Source organism: Lissotriton helveticus, chromosome 5_2 (assembly GCF_964261635.1).
Source record: "Lissotriton helveticus chromosome 5_2, aLisHel1.1, whole genome shotgun sequence".
NCBI lineage: Eukaryota > Metazoa > Chordata > Amphibia > Caudata > Salamandridae > Lissotriton > Lissotriton helveticus.
The window spans coordinates 2,997,289-3,021,619 of NC_136066.1; the positions used below are offsets into that span (position 1 = coordinate 2,997,289).

The 24,331-nt window shown below is 41.5% G+C and overlaps 1 protein-coding gene across 2 annotated transcripts in view; it reads right to left on the reverse strand.

The window, feature by feature from the left end:
• Nucleotides 1–396: 396 nt before the first annotated feature.
• LOC144761137 (uncharacterized) overlaps nt 397–24,331 on the reverse strand; it is a 332,465-nt gene continuing 308,530 nt past the window's right edge. For both annotated transcript variants that reach the window (XM_078646598.1, XM_078646600.1), the window contains exon 2: nt 397–3,972. In XM_078646598.1, the coding sequence (XP_078502724.1) occupies nt 1,250–2,452 (1,203 nt within the window). In that variant the 5' untranslated portion in view covers nt 2,453–3,972 and the 3' untranslated portion in view covers nt 397–1,249. The remainder of the gene's footprint in view (nt 3,973–24,331) is intronic.

Here is a 24,331-nt window from a genome sequence, read left to right on the forward strand (position 1 = left end):
AATAAGGGCCAGATATGTTTTTTCACTTCTGAAAATCTAGCCAAAGAATATCTCCAATCTTCGGGATGAGGAACATCATCTCAGTTGCTTAGGCAGTAAAGCTGGGGTGTGTTTGTGTGGAGAAAAAAGGGAAAAAAGGGTGTAGTATGCAATGATATAGCTTTAATTTTCCATTTTTTTTTTTGTCTCATATCTCAAAAAAGGATACGGGAAGGGCGAGCACCAAGTGGGCTATTCACCGAGCATCACAAGGGCGATTGGCCCTAAGGCCTCAATGATGGGGGAGGGTCACGGGGGTGGGGGGATTTTCTGGGGTTGTGGTGGGGGGGTGTAGAGGGTCACTTGGGGAGTAAGGGGTTGGGTGGGAATCTGCTAAAGGAGAAAAACTCAGTACCTAGTTTGTGTTGTAGGAATGATAGGACATATCTTTGCATATGGATGGCTATGAGATATCTACATAGCAATGGCAGATAGAAGGTTACGTATATGTACATTTAATGTTTGTAGGCTGAATAATGTCCTTAAGAGGAAAGGTGTTATAGCCAATTTGCGGTTAATTAATCCAGATATTTTTTGTCTGCAAGAAACGCATGTCCACTGGCCTAACTGAAGGTTATTACCCGAGTTGGGGTTTACATTAACTTAACAACCTCCAGACAATCTACCATGAATAGGGGGGTGGCGATCTTGGGGCGCCGTTGTCTAGTCGGCCCAATGGGAACTAATGCGAAAATAAACATAACAGAAATTAGATTTATAATTTTGGCCCTTCTGTTTACCTCCCACTATTCTAATTTTCCCATTTAGATGTTACCTAGCAAAAGCACACAAATAAGCGTCATTTTACTCACCATCATCATTCTTTATTGCCACAAAAAGAACTTCTAATGTAAGCACAAATTCACACGCTTATTCAGTTAAATATACAATACCACAGCTCTATATTAGTATGACTCATTTGTTTTCATTAGTATATATTTTTTTGCAAAACAGCAATTAGGTTTCCCACTTGTTGTGTTGACTTTACGTGCATTTTGTTGATTAATTTACTTGCTTCACTCTATTAGTATTATTATGGTTATGAGAGATTAACTTTACAAGGGGTACACACAATTTTTTGTCTCTCCCCTGCTCCATCAACTCCCCCCTTTGGTGATTTATCACCACAAATCATCCCAACAAAATTTTCTAAGAACATGTTTTCAGGTACTTTAGTTTAAACTTTAGTATATCTTACAATTCGTTCTTTTTAATTTTTGTACATTTTCTCTTTAAGCTCTTCTAATTCAATTTCTCCCATTTCACGTTCTCTTTGATTATTCTTTTCTATATTCAATTTTATTTGTTTTTCAGCTTTTCTTTTCCCAATACAAATGCTCCCTAATCTTAATATTAATGCTATCATGATTACTATTGTTATTGGTATTAGTACTTTCCCTACCAATGAGATACCTAGTTCTACAAACCATTTCTTTACAGCAGAAAAACTCTTACCAAGTTTCTTAAGAACACCATCAACCTCCAGTGGAGTAATTTCTTTATGTAATTCAGTATTATTCTTAATAAATCTTTGAATGTTCTGACTTTTGTCAGGAATATACGTACAACAATGTTGTACTTTCAATATTCCACAAACTCCTCCTTCTTTTGCTAATAGAATATCAATTCGATTTTGCATCACCATAGCTCTCATGGCAACCATTTCAGTATTTACCATTAAAAATCCTCCGGCAGTACTTGTTGATAAACAATCTACTATCGTTGATAATTTTCGAATTTTGTTTGCATTAAAAGATATACCCACTGCTAGTATCAATGCTCCAAAAATATCACCTATTATCTCTATGAAACTTTCCCTTCTTCTACATGTTAATGGCTTACCTATCTCACGAATTCCATTAGTTCCTCTATCTACATGAATTATTTTAGGGAAGACCAGACCCACATAGCAGATCCCATAAGCTGGCATTCTATAATAAGCTTTGTTTCCACATATAAAATAAATTCCAGGAAAAACAGGCTCATTTGCCCCTTTAAATCTCCATCCCCCAATAATTTTGTATGTGTCTTTACAATCACTTGCTCCCACAAAATAATTATCATATACAGTATTGTCTCTACGAATACACAGTTTTCCCTGTTGGGAAAAATCAATTCCCAATGCTACATTAGTGTCACTTTTTACATAATTTTCTTCATTAAATTCCCATTGCTGTGTTTTTATTTTACTAGCAGTTGCTTTTCTTGGGTTTATAATTCTCCTGTCTTCCTCCATTTCTAAAAATGCTTTCGCCTCCTTTTTTAGCTTACATGTTAGATTATTTCTGAAAGCATACTCTATAGTCAATTTTTTTGTTTCCAAGAAAAATTCACCTAAAACTTTAGCAGGTTTCACTTTGTTTAGGCAACTGAATACAAACATAACAGTCTCGGGCATCCATCGTTTCAACATATTCTTTCAATAATCTAGCAAAAACATTCTTTGAAAAATCATTAATAGATCTATCTTTATGAAGCTTAGTGTTATCTACAACTTTTACATCACTCGCTAAATCATGCATCTTTTCGCTCCCGTTGTGATCTTGTTCTCCATAAGAATTTTGAAAATTCGGATTAAAAGGAATAATTATTGCTAAAATTATCCATATAAGCATTAATAAACCAGTGCAAATTAAACACATTCTACACCATTTATACAAAACACCACATTTAGATCTTCTAGTATTGTTTACAGGCATTTTTATTTTTTACAATACGTACCCTTTAAATTGTTTCTCTTTTATAATGTCTCTTTGACTTCTTTGCACATGAAAAATATGTGTCCTTTAAAATCCTTTGGTTGATTATGTTTCTTCTCTTTAATTTTGTTGACTTTTCTCTCAAATTGTTATCCTTGATTTCCAATATAAACACAGTTCGCTTTCAATTGCCTTTTTCACTCACCAGAATCACTTCGGATCTCTTGACTGCTTTCAACTTCTTCTATATCAGGCAATGCAATGTAAATCCATTCAGGTGATTTATATTTCTGGTTTGGTTTCCTCACTCTTTTTGGTCTATGTTAAATGTCTTTATCCCCTTCTTTTCGACCTTCTTGACTTGTTATTTCATTCACTTATTCCTTTTGATCTCTTTTCACATTTATCAGTTTGAACTTTAGTCCTTTAAATTCTGTAGGCCAATTATCTCCTTTTCTTGGGTTTTTAATTACAGGCTCTATTATTTCACGTTCAACTTTCCAAGCTCTTTTTCTCTGACTTTTTCTCAGAGCTGTTTCTCCTTCACTTTCATCAGACTCAGTTTCAGACCTTATCTCACTTCCTCCTATTTTGAACTTTATGATTTCTGGTTCAACAACTGAATCTTGTTTTTCTTTCGTTAATTCAGTTCTTTTAGAAGGAACCTCTCCAAAACTGGTACTCATCCTTATCGTGAGTTACTTCTTTACCCCAGTTTCAAGATCAATGTTTCTTTTTTCTGAATTCTCTGCTTGATCTGCAAATTTCGCACTTTCATCAGTTTTAGCTCGTTCTTTTCCAGTGTCCAAACCGGTTTTTGTTACTTCCAGATGTCGACTTACAGATCGATCTTCAAGATCTGGAATTTCAGTTATTTCACTCTCTGCTTTTGATGCTGAATTTGTATCTGATATCTCCAGATGTCGCCTCACGGGTCATGCTTTCTGATCTGGAGTTTTGTCTGATTCACCCTCTGTGTCAGAGTCTGAACTAGTATCTGCTTCTTCCAAATGCTGATTTTCAGGTTCTGGTACTCGGATGGTGTGGCTAGCGTGCACCCACCTTATTACACCTGCACATTTTACTGCTGGGGTGCTGACCAAAATCACTTGACGTGGTTTGTCCCAGCGTGGAACTAAGCAATTTCTTCTCCAGGGCACCTTTATTCGGACCCAGTCTCCAGGACTCAGATCATGAGCTGGATGTTTTCCTGAGTACACGCATCAGTTCCAACCTGGTGAAATACAGAAGTTACAACGTCAGACAAACCCTTTTAGTAATCCAGTATGATATCATCATTTATAGATAGCAGTTCGTTGACAGGTACAAATGCTTGTCTCATTATTCGTCTCATCAGTATCTCATGAGGACTCAAACCTGTTTTCCTATCTGGTATGCTTCTTAAGGTCATCAGAACAAGTGGCAAAGCATCGGGCCATTTAAGTCTTGTGGCCAAACACATTTTTCCCAATCTGTTTTTGATTGTTCCATTTACTTGTTTGACTACCCGAGAAGCCTCTGGTCTGTAAGAACAATGCAGTTTTTGACGAATATCCAGTGCTTCACTTCAATTGTATGATCTCATTTTATAAGTGACTTCCTCTGTCTGTTTCAATCGTTACTGGAAATCCAAATCTTGGGATGACTTCTCTTAAAAGGAGTTTTGTGACAGTTACTCCATCACTTATGTAGGAATCTAGGACCCTAGTGTAATTTTCCCGATTCATGCCCATATATAGGTATAATTCACCCAATCCTTATATAGGCATAGGAATCATTACCTTATTTAGTCTTAGCCTATGCAGCCCAAATACGGCATGGCTACTTCCACTAAACTCCGAGAATCCACAACGATTTCTTGGAAAAACCCACCTTCAACAGTCAGGGTCTTCCCCCTGCTTGAATATTAATTTATCCAAGAACTCCTGGAGTTTTCAAGGAACTGAGGCACTAGTGACAATATTATGTCCAATCTTATGTCAAACTCGGCTCCTTCAAAGTATAAATATGCCTACATTTGCCCAATCAAAGTCACGGTGGTTTAGGAGCAGATCGACTAACTACTTGCCCGACGCCCTGCTGCTGCAAGTGCCGAAGGAAGCCAACCCTCCAACTGACGCACTGCCAAGAAATCCAGCTCCAGTGTTTCCAGGCTGCCCTTGCAGGTTGCTGGGAGATCGAGTCCTGAGAGAGAGATACCAGACCTCTATCATTCTAAAACGAAGGTACGGAGCTGATTAGACCCTTAGAGAATTCTTGGAACAGATTCTTGGCAGAAAATTACTAGACTAAAGCTACACCACACTTACTCCTCCCTCGTACTAGACTTAGGTTAGGTACACCGGGGTAGGCGTATTTTAGAAGCACCAGTTGAGTACTTTTAGCCACTATTTTATCACTGTATGTATTTTATGCATTTTATGTATTCTATGTTTATGCTTAGAAACCATATCATGCTTTTATAGTACTATTTTATAATACTATTCCTATTGTATGCATTGTACTTCTTAACTAGCATTTCAATTGTAGCAGTGCATTTCTTATGCTTAAGAAATAAGACTATTAAATAAATACTTTTATTGAAAACGCCCGTCTCTCTATTTCTGAGCAACTCTGGTGAAACGAAGCATGCACCTCTGACTGAGTGAAATAGCCTTCTATTGTTTCCGCGACTCTAGAGATACGTTTCATTCTAGGGAAACAAAGTTGTCATGTTATAGGGTTGTCAGAGACTAAACCCTTCTTGTACTTTTGAGAAACCTTCTAGTGACCTCTGAGCTAGCTGGCACTCACAATTAAGTCTAATATATTCGGTAGAGACCTAGTCGGCTTAAGTCCTACGTCTAAGCTGCAGGATATATTATTCCAATGCGCAGAGCCTATTGGGAATATAGGAACTACACTACATGGCGCCCAACGTTTGGTAAGGCGATAATTTAACGCTAGATACTAGAGTAACTCAGTCGTGCTTTTCACACAGACCCCTTTTTTCCCGTAAAAATTCCAAAAGACGTCTGGAGTGGGTGAAAGGATAATATCCGCCAAAACTGAGTAGGACGAAAAATCCTATGTATTAATTTTTGGTTTGTACAACATGGAAGGATACAGTGTTCCAAAATATTGTGTACCAAATCTTTGTTTTCTTGAAACTTGTTCTGCAAACTCTTCAATCAGTAAAAATAATGGTTACTGACAAAGAATTAGCTGCAGCAGCAGCTCAAGCGATTTTAGATGACGCTGCTATCCTACAAAAAATGACACAGATGCTATACTGCTCCCGGTAAATGTAAGGAAAAGTATAACTTACAAACTCATAAATAATGGAGTATCATCAAAAGGTGGCAGGGTAATCTTTGTCATAGAGGCACATGAGTATCGGCAGACATGATGGAGCGGTAATTTCTTCTGGTAGTTTCTCAATGCAAAACCCTCATGCTACCTCTAATTTACCGCTCAAAAGGTGTTGGGCCCTTCACACCATGTATTACCTTCAGGAGACTTTAAATAAACTTGAACAGTCAAAAATGCAATTTATTATTTTAAGTCAATAAAGAGAGTTGTTGAGTATTTTAAAGGGTTTTATTTTCTAGTCAAAAGTTAAGTTTTTTTCTCTGACCCTTTATTCATTAGTAAAATATCAATCAGGTTACATAATTTGGAAAACAGGAAAAATATCAATAATACAGAACACATTACAGTCTGCATATAAGCATTACATGTAGTTATGAAAATGTGGCGCAAAATATCAGTCAAAATTCTTAAAGAGTTTCTAAGAAAAATAGTCTTGCAAAGCTAATCAATAATTAAATAGTTGGCAAAAATCTCCCATTAAGAGAAATAAATGCATAAAACAAATAAATCTTTTTAGACCTAATTAATTAGTCAAAACATAAACTTAAAGTTTAGCATCTAAATCTAAAGAGCCTTTCTATCTGTTGCTGCTCATGTGCATCTCTGTGTCTAAAGAGCAAAAAGGAGGGAGACAGCCCGCCCTTCACCAGACCTCAAAGGAATGTGGCCTGCAGTGCCAAGATATGACGTGGAAGCAAGAAACCTCCCCCTGACTCCTCGGACGCACCTCCCCTTCAGCAATCTCCCAGGACGTTTTGCGTACCTAACCCATAGAAGCCAGCTGAGCTGAGAAAGCCAGCCCCCATCCAGAGAGGACATTATGTTATACTCTAATTATTGGCAGACTACACAAAGATGTAGCATCTTTCAGGAAAACCTGTACGTGATTGGTCAGTCATGATGGCATGAGTTCTCAATACCCTGACTCATTCTAAAATCCTGACTTTACCAGTTTTAACAAAAGAAGCATACATGAATAACTACATTTATAAACAAACATTTACTAAGAAAAATGTTTCATTCTAATTCTCTTCCTTCCCTTCTCAGCGCAATCAGATGGATACTTTTAACTAACTGGTACATTGGCACAGTCACAAGAATCTACAGTTCAAGATGTCCTTCACTTCTTGTCATGAGGAAAGCTGACACAGTCTGCGCATGCTCCCTTCTCATTAAATTGCAAGCCATAGCCTTGATGGATTCACAGGCAGCCATGTTTTGTGTAGGCCCCAAAAATAAAACAAACACAAAGATAATATTAATTTCATGTAAATCAGCCCATTATGTTTCCCAACTCCATACTAATACCCCTTATAAATATTTACCTAGCCAAGCTATTAGTTTCAAGCAGCTTTTCTATTATTTATGACAACATGCAAAATAAATGTGAAATGTGCAACATAGCATTTTCATGCTTTAGTGTAAAATTTAAAAGCACACACACAGTTAATACAGCGCACACAGCAACATGCATTAGTGTTTTAGATAGCTTTTCATGCAAAAAGCATTTAGTCCCCTGTGTAGTGTTCGGTGCATTTGTTAATTCACACACATTATAAAAAGAGGTGTTATTTAACTGAAAATATTTATCAAAATATGCAACAAGTCACAGTCCTTCACGACAGAAATAGTGAATGTAGATTATATGGGATGAGCTGGGAAGAGAGAAACACATTCTATTAATCTTCAAAGGTAAAAAGGCCACTTTTCTCTACATTGGAAAAAACACATGTTAATTCAGCAAAAGCATTTCAGACTGAATAGGCCTCACTTTCATGTTTTTCATGTGCCATGTTTTTAACTTGCACGAAAATGTGTGGGCAATTTAAATGCAGCCTGTCTGAAGCACAAAAAATAAAACAATGCCTGACTGCAGATGAAATCTGCTCCATCAAGACAGAGGTATTCTATTCATGGATTCAGTTTCCAGCAGCTAATGCGAGAACACGTGAGTTCCACTACTACAAAGCAAAGGAACCTCCCGAGGAATACGTTCCTTTCGAGGACATTGAAATTCCATTAACTTATCAGGAGCATCAGCTCTGGTTTAAATGCACCCTACAACATCAAAATCACATTACCAGGCTCGGTCCACTAGGTAGACCAGGAGAAACATGGCCGGTACTAGCCAGCTATACACCACATCTAGACATTGAAAGGATGTCAGATTCAGAATTGTTAGCTCAGCTAAAACAGTCAATTAAAATACATAGACAATTGGTTCAATATGTCATGCGGACATTAACAGTCCAACCAGCTGTAAGAATTCCACAGCATACCCCTCACCAGGGGAACATAAACAAAATCACACCACAGACTATACAGTCAGTCATTGGTAAACTACCAGCAAAACGAGAACAAATTCCGGTCTGGTTAGCACAAAAAATTACTCAAATAGAGGCAGTATTTCCTGATAGTACGCCTCATGAGAAACACAGGATTCTGACAATCTGTTTACCTATGGGGATTGCACCACACGTAGAGGATTGTGACACTTGGGGCACAGTCTTTGCTTCAATCTACACTAAAACACATGGTGTTCCATCCATGGCGGTAAAACCAGACATTCTAAGACAGATTCAAAATGAATACGGTCCACAACTGGCAATCTAGGTATGAAATTACTGAAAGATTTCAAACAGGTCTCTGCTATACTATTAGCCAACATTAAAGGTGAAGCAGCATCAGTTGCAATCCGCCAGAAACTAAAAGAAACAGATATTACTGAGCAGCCATATGAGCTTGCCAGAATTATTGAAAAATCCCATGAAGAACTTGTCAGGAATCGCATATGGCGCCTACAGAACTACAACTCCCACAAGTAGTAGGTGAACAGAGTCTATATATTGGTGGTGGCCACTAGATGGCGCTGTATTTGATTTTTACTCTTGAATCCTGAAGGAGAGAAGTGTGGTCGTGTTCCCTGTAGTGGGGAGCTTTTGTTCATGGACTAGAGACATTGTGGATTGCCCGTTCAACTGAAGGTTTTTGGAACGAAGTGATCATCCCATAGAAAGCGAGGGGGAAGGCTTTCCCTTTCTCGCTGTTTCCTGCGCGAGCGGCTGCCGCGAGGAGAAAGTCGAGTTTTGCTTTGCCGGCTGGCAGAGGACATTGCTGCGAGGAGTCGGAGTTCCCCGATGCGCGAGCGGCTGCCGCGAGGGAAGATTCCTGAAGTCTGTGCTCATAAGCGTGGGCGCATTTGTTTTGGACATCGTGAAAGCCTGAAGCGATCTTCTTGCGGATGCCAGACCGTGTTTGGTGCATTCTCGTGAGCGGCTGCCGCGAGGACGAGGCAGAGGTCATTGTATTAACTGAAAGTTGGTGCAACACAAATTAAAGACCTTTTGTTACTCGATAGAAAAGGAAAGTCGGTAAGCCTCGGATGAGGAAGCCTTCGTTCAGAACTATTTTTGTTAGTGTTCCCTTTATAGTTGGGCCCAGCTAGGAATGCTAAATGAACTGTATTCATTTTTGTTCTTGAATGACTTGGAAGATATTCATATATCGAACTCTTGATCTTCAGTGAGTGGAACTGAGGTTTCTGGTGACATCCCTTATTATTTTCACTGGGTTATTGGAGAGGATTATTACAGCTGCGAAGGAAGCCTTTTAAGGGTATGTGTGGTGTATGGTTGACCTGTGTGCTGCTTTCCAGAAGGTTGTGGTACTGTTAGTAATTTGTGGTTTTCTTCCAGGTAGCACTCAGAAATAGAGAAGTATCTATGTTTTTAGAAGAAAGAGGTCCCCTCCTGATTTCAGTGGTATGTATCGTTCCTCTAGCGAGAATTGAATGAGAGTAGGTAGAACTGGTGTAATGATATTTTTTGTTCTTGTCATTTCAGCTATCCCATCCGTTCCAGACCCCATCCCTACCTTCCCTGTGTTATCCCTCGCTTGATTGCCTTTACGCTCTGTGTTATATAAACAGTCAGAGAGTGGGGAAATCAGGAGGTGGACCCCTTTCAGCATCACCCTGATCCTGAGGTTCTTCAGAATCCTGACAGAATCAAATACCTAAGATATATTGAGCCTCCCGGTCAGGGTCTGCTGAAAGATGACCACACTAGATGAAGTGATGCAGGCTTTGGTTCTTGTTCAGCAGGAGTTGGTTAATTCTAGGGCAGAAGTTACTGCTCTTAAAGAACGTTTTGACAGACAGGCTCGGAATCCTTTTGATGCCTCTGCAGGTGTACCCCAAATACAGGTTACAGTGCCCCCTCCGATACCATTGGCTAGTCCGGAGCGTTATGCAGGGGATCCTCTAAAGATACAGACATTTTTGACGCAAATTACCTTGCATTTTTCATGTAGGCCTGCTTCCTTCCCTACTAATCATTCTAGGGTAGCGTTTGCGATTTCTTATATGACGGGGGAGGCCGCAAACTGGGCTGTCCCTTTAGTACGCAAAGATGATCCTCTGTTGACGGACTGGAATGCTTTCCGCAGCGAGTTTGAGAGGGTTTTTGATAGACGGGCTACCACCCTTAGTGCCGATCGTGATCTGTTGGGGTTACGGCAAGGGAAAAAAGATTTGTTAACCTATATGACAACATTCAATAGACTGGTGGGTGAAACGGCCTGGCCCGAAGAGAAAAGAATGGCACTGTACTATCAGGGGTTGAATGAAGATATGAAAGACGTTCTGGCCCAGATCGATCCTCAACCCACAAGTTGTTTAGCATTGATTAATTTGACCTTAAGGTTGGATCACCGCCTTTCAGAGAGGGGAGGTGAGAGGAAGAGGGGAGGAAGAACCTGGAGCGGGTATGAGGTAGAGAGTGTTACACACAAAAAGGATACAGGTCCCGAGGCTATGGAAATCGGGGCGGTTCGCCCTCCATTGACCAAGACAGAAAGAGAGAACAGACGTGCCCTGGGTTTGTGCATGTATTGCGGCAAAAAGGGGCACTATGTGAGAGAATGTCCGGCTAAACCCCAAAAACGGGGTGTGTTTTATCCTGCCAAAAAGATGGTGGCCGTTGTAGCAGACAACACCTATGCGGTACAGGAGGATAACGAGGGGGCTGAGAGTAGTCCTGCTCCCCCGAAGGAATGGAGAATACCATCCTTGGGGGTAGTGGATAGAATGGAAGCAGTGTCTCATGTGATATTGCCCATGTATTTGGGATCAGGCCAGCAAAAAGTATCGGTGAATACCATGGTGGATTCGGGGGCTACTGGAAACTTCATCGATTACGGGTTAGTGCAGAAGCTAGGTCTAAAGAAAGTACCCACTCAACTACCCGAGTTGGTGTTGGCAGTGGATGGCACCCCTCTCAAGTCTGGTCCCATTGTCGAACATACTGAAGCCTTGGAATTGACTCTTTGTGGACATCCCTGGGATCATGTAGAATCCATAGTACTAAATATGATCGAAGCTCCGCAATACGAAGTCATTCTAGGGATGCCGTGGTTGTGGAGACACAATCCTTTGATGGATTGGAAGTTGAAAACCATCCAGTTTACATCGGAGTATTGTGTATCCGAATGCTTGCAAGACAAGGAAGGGTCACATACCCTGTCCTTGGCCCAGAGTTTCAGGGTGGCTACGGCAGCGGAGAAGGAGGTGACTCTACCGGTAGAATACCATCAGTATCAAGCCGTGTTCAGCAAGGTGGAGGCAGAGAAACTTCCACCGCATCGCGACTATGATTGTCGCATTGATTTGGTGGAAGGCTCCAAGACTCCTACTTGTAGGGTCTATGCGTTGTCTGACTCCGAGACGAAATATCTGAGAGAGTACTTAGAACATCTGTGCTCGTTGGGGTTCATAAGACCTTCACGATCCCCAGCGGCCTCGCCTCTTTTCTTTATTTCTAAGGCAAACGGTGAGCTGCGCGCTTGCATAGACTTCAGACAGCTAAATAAGATCACGATTAAAAATCGTTACCCTCTTCCACTCATACCCGTCCTGTTAGACCAGGTGAAAGAAGCTAACATCTACACCCGGTTAGATCTACGAGGGGCGTATCATCTGGTGCGAGTTCAGGACGGCGATGAGTGGAAGACGGCGTTTAAAACGCGCTTTGGGCTGTTTGAATATCTGGTGATGCCGTTCGGGCTCTGCAATGCCCCTGCGGCATTTCAATTCTTCCTAAATGATATCATGAAGGAATATATTGACCGTTTTGTTGTCATCTATATCGACGACATTCTGATTTATTCCGATGATCCGTTACAGCATGTCAGTCAGGTTAAATTGATTCTTCAGACATTACAGGAACACAGCTTATATTGCAAATTAAGTAAGTGTGAGTTTGGAGTGACTGAAGTGGAGTTTTTGGGAGTGATCTTGAATCCTCAGGGGTTTAGGATGGCGGACAGAAAAGTGAAGGCAGTGCAAGAATGGCCAGTACCTAGAAGTGTGAAGGATGTGCAATGTTTTCTAGGTTTCTCCAATTATTATCGGAGGTTTATTGCTCATTTTTCCCAACTAGCCTCTCCAGTGACCCGGTTGTTGAGAAAGGGTGTCCCATTCTGCTGGAATTCGGAGGCAGGAGAGGCCTTCGATCAGATGAAAAAAGCTTTCTGTTCTGCCCCTATCTTGAGACATCCGCAATCCGATGTTCCATTCATTGTTGAAGCTGATGCTTCGGACATCGCCATTGGAGCGGTTTTGTCACAAAGAGACAAATCCACCGGGCAACTGCACCCGGTTGCGTTCTTGTCCAAAAAACTGAATCCTGCAGAGGTGAACTATACAGTGGCCGAAAAAGAACTGTTGGCAGTAAAAAGGGCTTTTGAGGAGTGGAGGCCTTACTTGTGGGGGGGTCAACATCCAGTTACGGTGTTCTCTGATCACCGAAATTTGCAGTTTATGAAGACTGCTAGACACCTTTCACAGCGCCAAATGCGTTGGATGTTATTCTTCGCAGAATATGACTTTACAATCACTTTTCGTCCTGGGGCGGACAATCGAAAGGCAGACTCTCTGTCTCGCCAATTGGATCCCGGTGCATCATCAAAGAGAGAACAGTTGTCGATCCTGCCTCCAGAGCGAGTGGTGTGTGCCACTACTGTTGAAATGTTCCTGGAAGCTGTCCGTAAACAACGTTCCGCATTACAGTGGCAGGTTTGGGCGGGTAAAGAAAAACAACGCACATTGAAACATGGACTACCTATGCGGAATAACGCCCTGTTTCTTCCCACGCATGAACTGCGTCTGATGGCCTTTAATTGGTGTCACAACGCCATGGTGGCAGGTCACCCGGGACACACAAAAACCTTCCAGATGTTACAGAGACAATTTTGGTGGGAAGGAATGATGAATGATGTGAAGTCATGGATTGAGCAGTGTGAAATATGTGCAAGAGCCAAGAGTGAACAAACCAGAAGTAAGGGGTTGTTGATGCCTCTTCCCACCCCCTCCAGACCCTGGCAAGTGATCAGTATGGACTTTGTACTTGGACTACCGTTGGATAAGGGTTGCGATGCCATTCTGGTAGTGGTGGATAGCCTGACCAAAATGGGCCATTTTATTCCTTGTCGTAATCTTCCTACGGCTGCTCAAACCGCGCAGTTGGTGTTGAAGGAAGTGGTGCGGTTACATGGAATCCCCAAAACCATCGTATCGGACCGTGGACCGCAATTTGTCGCTAGATTCTGGCGTACTTGGTGTAAGGCTCTGCAGGTCAAGGATGCTTTGTCTACGAGCTTTCACCCACAGTCTGACGGTCAAACCGAGAGGCTTAACCAGACCCTCAAGAAATATCTAAGATGTTACGCTGAAGAGGCCAATGATTCCTGGGTCTCATTGCTGTGGTTAGCCGAATTATCTTATAACAACGCATGGCACAGTTCTACGGGGGAATCCCCCTTTAGGGCCAACACGGGTTATCATGCTGACATCTTGCCTGTTACCATCCCAAGTGATGTGCACAACCATCCTACCGTGGCGGCTCGGATGAAGGCTTTGCTGAAGATACATCGGCGGATACAACAGCATTTGGAAAAGGCGAAAACATCATACAAGAAGTGGGAAGACCGACGGCGTCAGAAGGGTCCGGTATATAACGTGGGGGATAAGGTGTGGCTGTCGACAAGAAACATACGTTTCCGCTTCCGCAGTATCTTTCACCCTAGGTTTATCGGACCTTATGAAGTGCTGCGAGTAGTGAATCCGGTGGCATACAAACTGAAGTTACCTGCATCCTTACGGATTCATCCGGTTTTTCACTGCAGTCTTTTGAAACCTGCCAGAACTGGGAGACGTCAAGCGGTCCCTCCTGTGATGAGAGACGGCCAACTGGAGTATGAGGTGCGTCGTATCTTGGACTCCAAATACCAACGGGGTAAGCTATGGTATTTGATATCTTGGAAAGGATACGACTCGGAAGATGACTCTTGGGAACCTAGCACTGAGGTACATGCCCCTCTTGCGATTCGTCGCTTCCATGCTCAGAATCCTGGGAAGCCTGGTGCTAGAAGGCGCCGGTAAGGGGGGCATACTGTCAGGAATCGCATATGGCGCCTACAGAACTACAACTCCCACAAGTAGTAGGTGAACAGAGTCTATATATTGGTGGTGGCCACTAGATGGCGCTGTATTTGATTTTTACTCTTGAATCCTGAAGGAGAGAAGTGTGGTCGTGTTCCCTGTAGTGGGGAGCTTTTGTTCATGGACTAGAGACATTGTGGATTGCCCGTTCAACTGAAGGTTTTTGGAACGAAGTGATCATCCCATAGAAAGCGAGGGGGAAGGCTTTCCCTTTCTCGCTGTTTCCTGCGCGAGCGGCTGCCGCGAGGAGAAAGTCGAGTTTTGCTTTGCCGGCTGGCAGAGGACATTGCTGCGAGGAGTCGGAGTTCCCCGATGCGCGAGCGGCTGCCGCGAGGGAAGATTCCTGAAGTCTGTGCTCATAAGCGTGGGCGCATTTGTTTTGGACATCGTGAAAGCCTGAAGCGATCTTCTTGCGGATGCCAGACCGTGTTTGGTGCATTCTCGTGAGCGGCTGCCGCGAGGACGAGGCAGAGGTCATTGTATTAACTGAAAGTTGGTGCAACACAAATTAAAGACCTTTTGTTACTCGATAGAAAAGGAAAGTCGGTAAGCCTCGGATGAGGAAGCCTTCGTTCAGAACTATTTTTGTTAGTGTTCCCTTTATAGTTGGGCCCAGCTAGGAATGCTAAATGAACTGTATTCATTTTTGTTCTTGAATGACTTGGAAGATATTCATATATCGAACTCTTGATCTTCAGTGAGTGGAACTGAGGTTTCTGGTGACATCCCTTATTATTTTCACTGGGTTATTGGAGAGGATTATTACAGCTGCGAAGGAAGCCTTTTAAGGGTATGTGTGGTGTATGGTTGACCTGTGTGCTGCTTTCCAGAAGGTTGTGGTACTGTTAGTAATTTGTGGTTTTCTTCCAGGTAGCACTCAGAAATAGAGAAGTATCTATGTTTTTAGAAGAAAGAGGTCCCCTCCTGATTTCAGTGGTATGTATCGTTCCTCTAGCGAGAATTGAATGAGAGTAGGTAGAACTGGTGTAATGATATTTTTTGTTCTTGTCATTTCAGCTATCCCATCCGTTCCAGACCCCATCCCTACCTTCCCTGTGTTATCCCTCGCTTGATTGCCTTTACGCTCTGTGTTATATAAACAGTCAGAGAGTGGGGAAATCAGGAGGTGGACCCCTTTCAGCATCACCCTGATCCTGAGGTTCTTCAGAATCCTGACAGAACTAGGTAGAGATAGTTTGGGTGGGAAACCACTAAAACCACAACTAACAGAGAATCCTGAAAAAACTTTTATTATAAATAATCTCACTACTCCTAAAAAGTGGGAGAACACTAAACAAACGCTTCCTAGAGAGAAGCATTCCCAGTCTAGAGGAAGATGAGCCCTCTGAAAAGAGGTACAACCTCAGAAATAGGGATACTTTAAGAAAACCTGATAGATATCAAGATAATGATACACGTTCCTCTCGTACCTTTCAGATTTCACCGCAGAAATCAGAAAGAAGAGGACGGTCAGAACAGAAAGAAGAACGCGTGAAGTCCAAAGACGAACAGCACGTTCCAAAAAATAAGAAAACTCAATTCACCAAGAAAAAGGTAGCAAGTGTAAAGATCAGACATGCCGAGGATTCTGAGGACACAACTCAAGAACGGGGAATGGGCTCAGACAAGGCTAGGCAGCGCAGCAGAAGTAACCATAGTTCGCAAGTTTCTAAAGGATCATCTGGAAACTGTAGACTTGAATGAATGCATTCAAGTTGAAACTGCCGACACCAGGGTTAGTGTACCCCACAAGTTATATGAAGTAACACTCCGGATGGAGGGGGACATAACTAAAAAAATAAAAGCTCTCTTTTGGGACAATCTTTCCAAGGGTTATGACATACTTCTAGCTGAAAGAGACTGGCCACCTGCAGTTGTTAGGGAGTGCCCACACGGTGAAGAAATAATTATGCCAGCCTTCTCAATTCACATTCCCATTCATAAAAAATATACACATGCCAGGAAATGGGCAGTAGCTCAGGCTCCAGCATTATATAAAAATCACGTAGGATGGGATGAGGATTCTCCTCACCACAAAATCCAGTTAAAAAGTTAGAGAAATCTTAGATCAACTTGAATATCAAGGGGTGATTGAAACATGCACCTCATCTATGAACAATCTTTTGTTTCCTGTCTCCAAGCCAGACAATTCATATCGTCTAGTTTTGGATTAAAGACACCTAAACTCTTGATGCAAAACCTTTGCAGTACAAAATTCACATAGTGCAGCACTGATGAATAACATCGTGCGCAAAAAATATAAAACCACATTAGACATTTCAAATGGGTATTTCTGTCAAAACATTGCACTGGAAAGTAGGCACTTGACCGCTTTCTCAATATTGGGGACACAGGAACAATTTTGCCGTCTCCCCCAGGGATTCAAGAATAGTCCAGTGTTATTTTCAGCCAGAGTAACAGAAATACTACAAATGTACGATGATGAGGCATTATCTTATGTCGATGACATATATCTTACAGACAATGATTTGGACGTGCACTTGAAAAAAGTGAACACCATAATGCTTGGGTACGCTTCTGAAGGGTACAAATTCAATTTTAAGAAAACACGAATTGCCCACCTCAACGTCCTATTCTTAGGATACGAGTTGTCAAGTGAAGGCAAAAGCCTGGCAGCAAACTTTCTTGAGAAATGTGCGCTGCTCCAACCTCCAAAGACGCTTAAAAACTTACAGTCAATTCTAGGTTTCCTAGATTTTGGAAGAACTTATGTTCTAAATTACGCAGAAAGGGTGAAACCTCTCTACGAACTAATCAAACCTGATTTTAAATCAACAAATTGGACTCACATACAGAAATTTTGCGTTCAGTACAAACAGACATGTTAGCAAAAACACAATTAGATACACGCGACAATTCACGCAATCTTGTGATTCGTGTCATCCCAGGGAGATGCGGATTCACATACCTGACCTTTAATGAAGGTGAAAAGGTACCAATTGCATACTAATCACACTTGTACACACAAGCTGAAATGAAATTCACTTCTACAGAATAAATTCTGACTGCGGTTCAAACTGCAGTAGCAAAAGAGAGAGCTCTCGCGCAGGGTAAACGCATAATGATCATTACACCTGTACCTGCCTTAGAGGCAGTGACGAAAGCGAGCATTCTAAATGCTAAAGCTTTACATCCAAGATGGATACAATGGGTTAATTCTCTTGCTGCAACAGACGTTGAATACGTTTTTGACCCCTACTTGAAGACACAAGAATTCCTACAATACGGATATGAATGTCCTCTGCCGACCGAAATTCTACCTCTAGAACATTACGGCTGTATAATCTATACAGACGGATCAGCACAACCCGCAATTGGGGGTAAACAAGCCTATAGTGCTGCGTGCGCGATCGTTAAAGGTTGTTGGCGCGAAGGTAAATTCAGACCTATGGTCGCTAAAACTCAATCACTCAGACTGTACAGCTCAGCGAGCTGAACTACAGGCTTTCAAGATGGCGCTTGAAAATACCGATCGCGAATTCCCCACACTAATAGTGTGCGATTCGTATTTCTGCGTTGAATCTTACAACAAACACTTGCAGAACTGGGTTCGAAACGGTTTCAGAAATTCAAACGGTGGCACAATTAAGCATAAAACGCTTTGGGAACAAGTAGTTCTTTTGCAGAAAGAACTACAAAAGACTCACGTGATTCATACGCTGAGTCATCAACGTGATGGCGTTCATGTTGCAGGGAATTCATTGACTGATGAAGCCATGAAGGCATCTGTGCAAACTGCTTCCATAGCTACAATCACTCGTTCGAAAAGAGTAATAGATGGTGAAACGTTACTAGCAGTAAAAACCTCAATGGAAGGCAGCTATGCAGCGTTACTTCTAAACTATCCACTCACAAATACATACCTAATTGATGCAAACTCCGTTCCTCTTGCTCAAATCCCTGGAGTGGGGGACAGAGTAATTCCAAACAGAAATTGGAGAGCTGCTTTGGTACACGAAGCACATATGGGAGAGGGTCTGAGACATCAAGGGATCTTGAAATCTCTAATAAAATTAGAAAAGATGTACTGGTGGCCGGGACTGGGAGTTGATGTGTACAATTTCGCAATTTATTGCCCTAACTGCAACAGAAATCGCAGCAGCAAAAGCCACCAGATACCTGACTACAGAGTAGCCATCCCAGTTTAGATACCATTGCTAGACAGCATTAGACTATCTACACACAAACGTTATATTGAACGGATGAAGTCCCCAACTACTAGGACAAGATTTATTTGGATGTGGCCCCAGCGCTCGGCTGACGCCAGAACTGTTATAAAGGATTTGCGAGTCTTTATCGGCACATACGCCATTGGCACGCTACATTCTGACCAGGGTCCTGCGTTTAGCTCTCGAGCTTACAAGGAGGCAATGGCTAGCTTGGGCGTTGCATTGCGGTATTCTAGTCCCTTCCATCCTGAGGGTAATGCGGTAGTGGAAAGAAAAAACCGTGACATAAAGCAATCCATAACAGCTAAGGTATTAGGTTCGGGTGATGGGTGGGTCAAACATCTAATAAGTGTCCAACGTAGTCTTCACAATCTGCCAAGAAATTCTCTGGGTGGAGTCACTCAGTACGAACTAATGTTTGGTACTAGAATGATAATTGAAGATCTCGATTGTCAGACTTCAGTGCTGGAACTAAAACCCTTTGATGTCAAAGATCGTTTGACTGTTTTACAGGACGTAAATGATACAAGAAGAAGTCTGAGTAATACAATACAGAAGCAAACGGCCACTGAAGAAAAACCACCTGTCCCAGCAAGGCCTGTCTGGATTCCAAAGATTGGGGATGTGGTCAGGGAGAAAATCGCAGTAAAGAAGGAATTTGGGTCTTCTTACAGAAAAGCAGTGCCATCCACGGAAGAAGATACACCTCTGTTCTCCCTGGTAAAAGGGAGAACAGAGTTGTATCCATCGACCTGGTCAAACCACAACATGTGGCCGATAATAAGTAGTAGGCCCAGTGGACTCCCGAGAAGTAGCAGACGACCAAATCTTGCTACAATCCAAGAGGTTCAGACTGAAAGACTTATCACTTTTGATAAACTTGCAGTAAGAAAAGAAGGACTATGCAACAAAGCCATAGAACTCGTACCTCTGGAAACCCAAATAACAGTTCGTCAAGACACGCCTGTCTACAATGATGTGACATCTGACCATACAAACATGGCGAAACAAGAAACAGCTCCAGTGATTTCAAGTAATCCTGATGCAATCCCAACAATTGACAGAACTGCTTCTGGCTACTTTATCAACTTCAATAACTTTTCTGAGGATCCCTGTGAACCCCAGGATAAGCCAGCAAAGAAAAACTTCAAGGAAAAGGTAACAGAACTCCTTCATCTACTGGAAAAAACATATCTGGTTTCACCATGGGTTGAATTTTGGATTGGATTAGGTATATTTTTCCTTCTGCTCTGGCTCGTACTAGTGTTAAGCTTGGGAAGGATGATTGATGGAAAATATAGTACTATGGACACAGCAAGTAAGAAAATCAACTTGGTCCTGAAACCTTACAAATCATCTCATCGTGAAAGAAGAGGCCTGTCAGCGGTGAACATCACAGCCGTTCCTATACTTCAGAACTGATTATGAAATCTATGGTCCGGTGGAAAATGTGAAGATTTCACATCAGTGTAAGGTTTCTTTGAGTGACTTTGTCGCACCCAGTAAATTTTCTGATGATTAGAAGTTTGAGACTGTTAACATGATGAAAGATTTAGAAATGTCAGCTAAATTTACAGAACATGACTACTTAGAAGGGTCATCAGATTATGAACAAACGTATTGTTTTAATCATTATGGTCACCATTATTTGCATAAATCTGCAAGCCCTAGAAATGTGTTTCATTACAATCAATGGGAACATTGTCCTACTCCGCCGAAAGGCAGCTATAAAACATTTTAGGAAAAGTTTTCGTACTTCTCAAATTTTAATGTTACCAATCCAGAAACGTTTTATTTTAAAAATCTATATAAGACAGGAATGAAAACAATGTTGACCAACACTAAACAAATTTATTCTGCAAACTTTTATGCTCAATTGTCTGCATTAGGTTTTAACTTTTGGAAAGACAACATTGAGACGAAAACCGTCTGGGGCACTAAAGATTGGCAGGTACAAGGTATAGAAGCCTTATTTAGAGCCTGCATCATCCCAGAACAAATTATGTTTTTAATTGACACTGTTCAACAGACGTCTTGTCTTGGCCTGGCTACGATTAAAGATTTAAACACACCGTCTATACCTAAACCCACAAGTGACATTAATAGCACTTCAGATGAGGAGGTGGACGCACCCTAAATCATTAAACAGAACAGAAGTAATCCTGATTGGAAAAAATGGTTATTCTGGCAAACAGACACTAATAACTGTCAAGATAGATTCATGAACAAGACACAAGGGTTCACGGTGAATAGGCCAGATCCAAGATATTCCCAGAGACAACATCCAGGGATAGTAACCACTTACAGTGTAGGGAAGCTGTGCCTTGAGTGGCTTCAGAAATCTACACTTCCAGAAATTAAACACCACTTATCTTTACTTAAAGAAAGCAATGATTTGTGAGATTTCTTAATGGGGCCTCGCAAACCACGGCCAAAACGTTTCATATACGCGGCATAAAACAAAATATGGAATGTGACGCAAATGGAAACTGCAGATATAATACGAGAAATTGATCGTATTAATTTAGAAAAAAGCCTCTCTGTAGTGGACAATGGGTTAACGACTCTGTCCTCCAGAATTTATTCTTTGGACAGCATTGTGTCATCTGCCATTGACATCATAGAACAAGACTTGTTAATGTTTTTTTTTTCTGTCCTCATTTGCCTTTTCTTCAATAGGGACCATACCAACCACCTTGCACGACTTATAGGCGTGATTTGACATATTGGTAGTAGAGATGTCCCAGAAGAAGAAATACAGTTGCTTTTAGCTCCATCAAGGTATATTTTAACCTGTAGGACCTTTATCGAAACTTGACTGGCTCTGGTCCAGGAGTAATTAAGGCATAATCATTGGACCCGGGGGAAAAAAAAACAAAAAAAAAAAAAACCCGGGTTCATCTCCAATTAATTAGGAGGTCCCAGAAAGCCAAGTTCCGCTTACTAGCTGTTCTTTTGAGGTCCATTTTAGACGTTTCATATAAGGAGGAAAGCCACCGAGAATGTAATGGGGGTGTTTTCTCTACCCAATGTATGCAAATTTGTCTTCTCGCTAATAAAATTGCGTAGAAGAGAAGGGATTTCACCTTGCCTTTGATGTTATCTTCCAACCCAAAGATGACAAGTGAGAGGGTTATTTCTAAAGATGTGTTTAGGATAGAGTTTAAAGTTTCCTTCCCATCTTCCCAGAATTTTAGGATGTCAGGACATTCCAAAAAGATATGTATATCGCAAGCATCTACCAAATTGCATTTGTTACATTTTTTATTTGGTAGAAATTTAGATAATTTCAAAGGGGTTATATATGCACGATGTGCGGAGAAGAGGTGGTTTCGTCTTAGCCATGAAGGCTTTACGGTTTTATATAATAGACCGAAAGAAATTTGCCATCTCTCCTCACATGGGATACCCATCGCCGTTCCCCATAGTTCATCTGGGAGTTGGAATTCCCCATCAATTTCCTCCAACAGCTGCCAGTACCATGTAGCTACCTCCTTCCCTCCCATAGCTCTTTCCACCAACTTTTGTTCCGTTATGCTTGTTTTCCCTAAATTGGCGTCAGTACGGATCTGAGATCTCACCCAGCTGTTTAGTTGAATATATTTAAATCTTGACAGCCCTGAGCCAACTAGTTCATGTAGCTCGTCCCATGCTATAAGGTTACTATCTTTGAATAGTTGACCCCATCTTGTAATGCCTGCTTGTTCTACTACTGTGGAAAGACTGTCACGCAAGCATGGTGGTAACCCGGGTGAGTCCCAGATTGGGGAATAGTTGGAATAGTATGACAAGCCCAGTTTCTTTCTGATGTTAGACCAATTTTTAGCCCATGATTGTGCTATTTTGAGTTTAATGTTTTTAAAGAATTTCTGACATCCAAATTTAAACATGAAGCCATCCAGCGCTAGATTAGCCCCCATTAGCATAGCCTTATACATAGAGTCAGTTGCAAGATTAGATGGCATCTTTAGGAGCATTCTTGAATGTGACAACTGGAAGGCCCATGAGTAATACAACAAGTCCGGCAATGCAAGGCCCCCTTTTTCTCTTCTTCTTCTTAACTTTTTCCATGCAATTCTTGTGGTTTTATAGTTCCATATAAAAGAGTTAATTTCTCTTTGAGATTTTTCAATCATTTTCGTGTCAAAGGCAGTAGGAATAGTATTAAAGACAAAGGTGAATTTTGGAAGGATACACATTTTGACTAAATTCACTCTACCTATTGTTGAGAGTGGTAGATGTGACCAAGATTTTAGAAGCTTTTTACTCTCGGTGTGTACCCTTTCCAAGTTAGTTTGCCCAATGCTGTCCACTTCTTGGGTTATTCTTATTCCTAAGTAGCGCATCGATGAAGATATTTTTGCCCCCAGCTGAATGTTTGGTAGATTCCAAGCCATTATCTCACTTTTACTGGAATTGATATCGTAACCCGATATACAACCAAATTCCTCAGCCCGTTGGATGATTACTGGGTATGCTCTTACTGGGTCAGATGTAAAAATCAAAATGTCATCTGCATACATTGCTACCCGCCTTTCCCACTCTCCAAAGCTAAAGGATGGAATATTAGCCTCATCCCTTAAAAGCTGAGCGAACTGTTCGATGTATAAATTGAATAGGAGAGGGGAAAGCGGGCAGCCCTGCCTTGTACCTCTGGATATATTAAACGCTTCGGTCAGAGACCCGTTAACCAATAACCTAGCTGAGGGAGCACTGTATAGCTGTTTAATAATCCTACAGAAACTCTCCCCAAAGTTAAATTTTTTCAATACATCATTAAGGTACAGCCAGTTGACTATCAAACGCTTTGGTTGCGTCTAGAGTCAAAGTAGCCAAAGGTAAAGAAAAAGCAGTAGCGATGTCTATAGCCCCTACAGCTTCATATGTTAGCTCCGCTAATTGTCTGCCCTTGATGAAACCTTTTTGGTCGGGGTGAACAATTTTTCCGATGACACTAGCCAGTCTTGTAGAGATAATTGTTGTGAAAAGTTTATAGTCATTGTTGAGTAGTGATATTGGTCTGTAGGACCCGCACTCTAATGGTGATTTTCCCGGTTTCTGGATAAGTATGATTGTAGCTTCTCCCCAAGTTTTTGGGGGCTGGTCCCCGTCTATTAGAATGCCTTTAAAAAGTATCGTAAGCACGGGGGCAATAATCCCCTCAAGAGATCTACAGATTTCTCCAGGCAGACCGTCCGGACCAGCCGCCTTTCCTTTTTTTGATTGACGGATTGCTTTCTTGACCTCATCTTCAGTAATCTCGACCTCCAAGAGATTGCTCTGACTTGTTGATAAAGTTGGGAGGGTTATGGCATCCAGCCAGCTGTCCCTTGCTTGCTGGTCATTGGGGAGGTCCTCTTTATAAATCTCCTCAAAGAAGTCGAAGAAAGCTCTCCCTATCTCTGAGTTAGTAGATCTTGTTTCTGACTCTCCAGGTATCTTAATTTCCTTGATATAGTTGAGGGCTTTTTCCGCTCTTATTTTCCACGCAAATACCTTCCCTGCAGCTTCTCCAAATTCAAATTGAGAGGATTTACTCGCTTCCCATCTTTTGT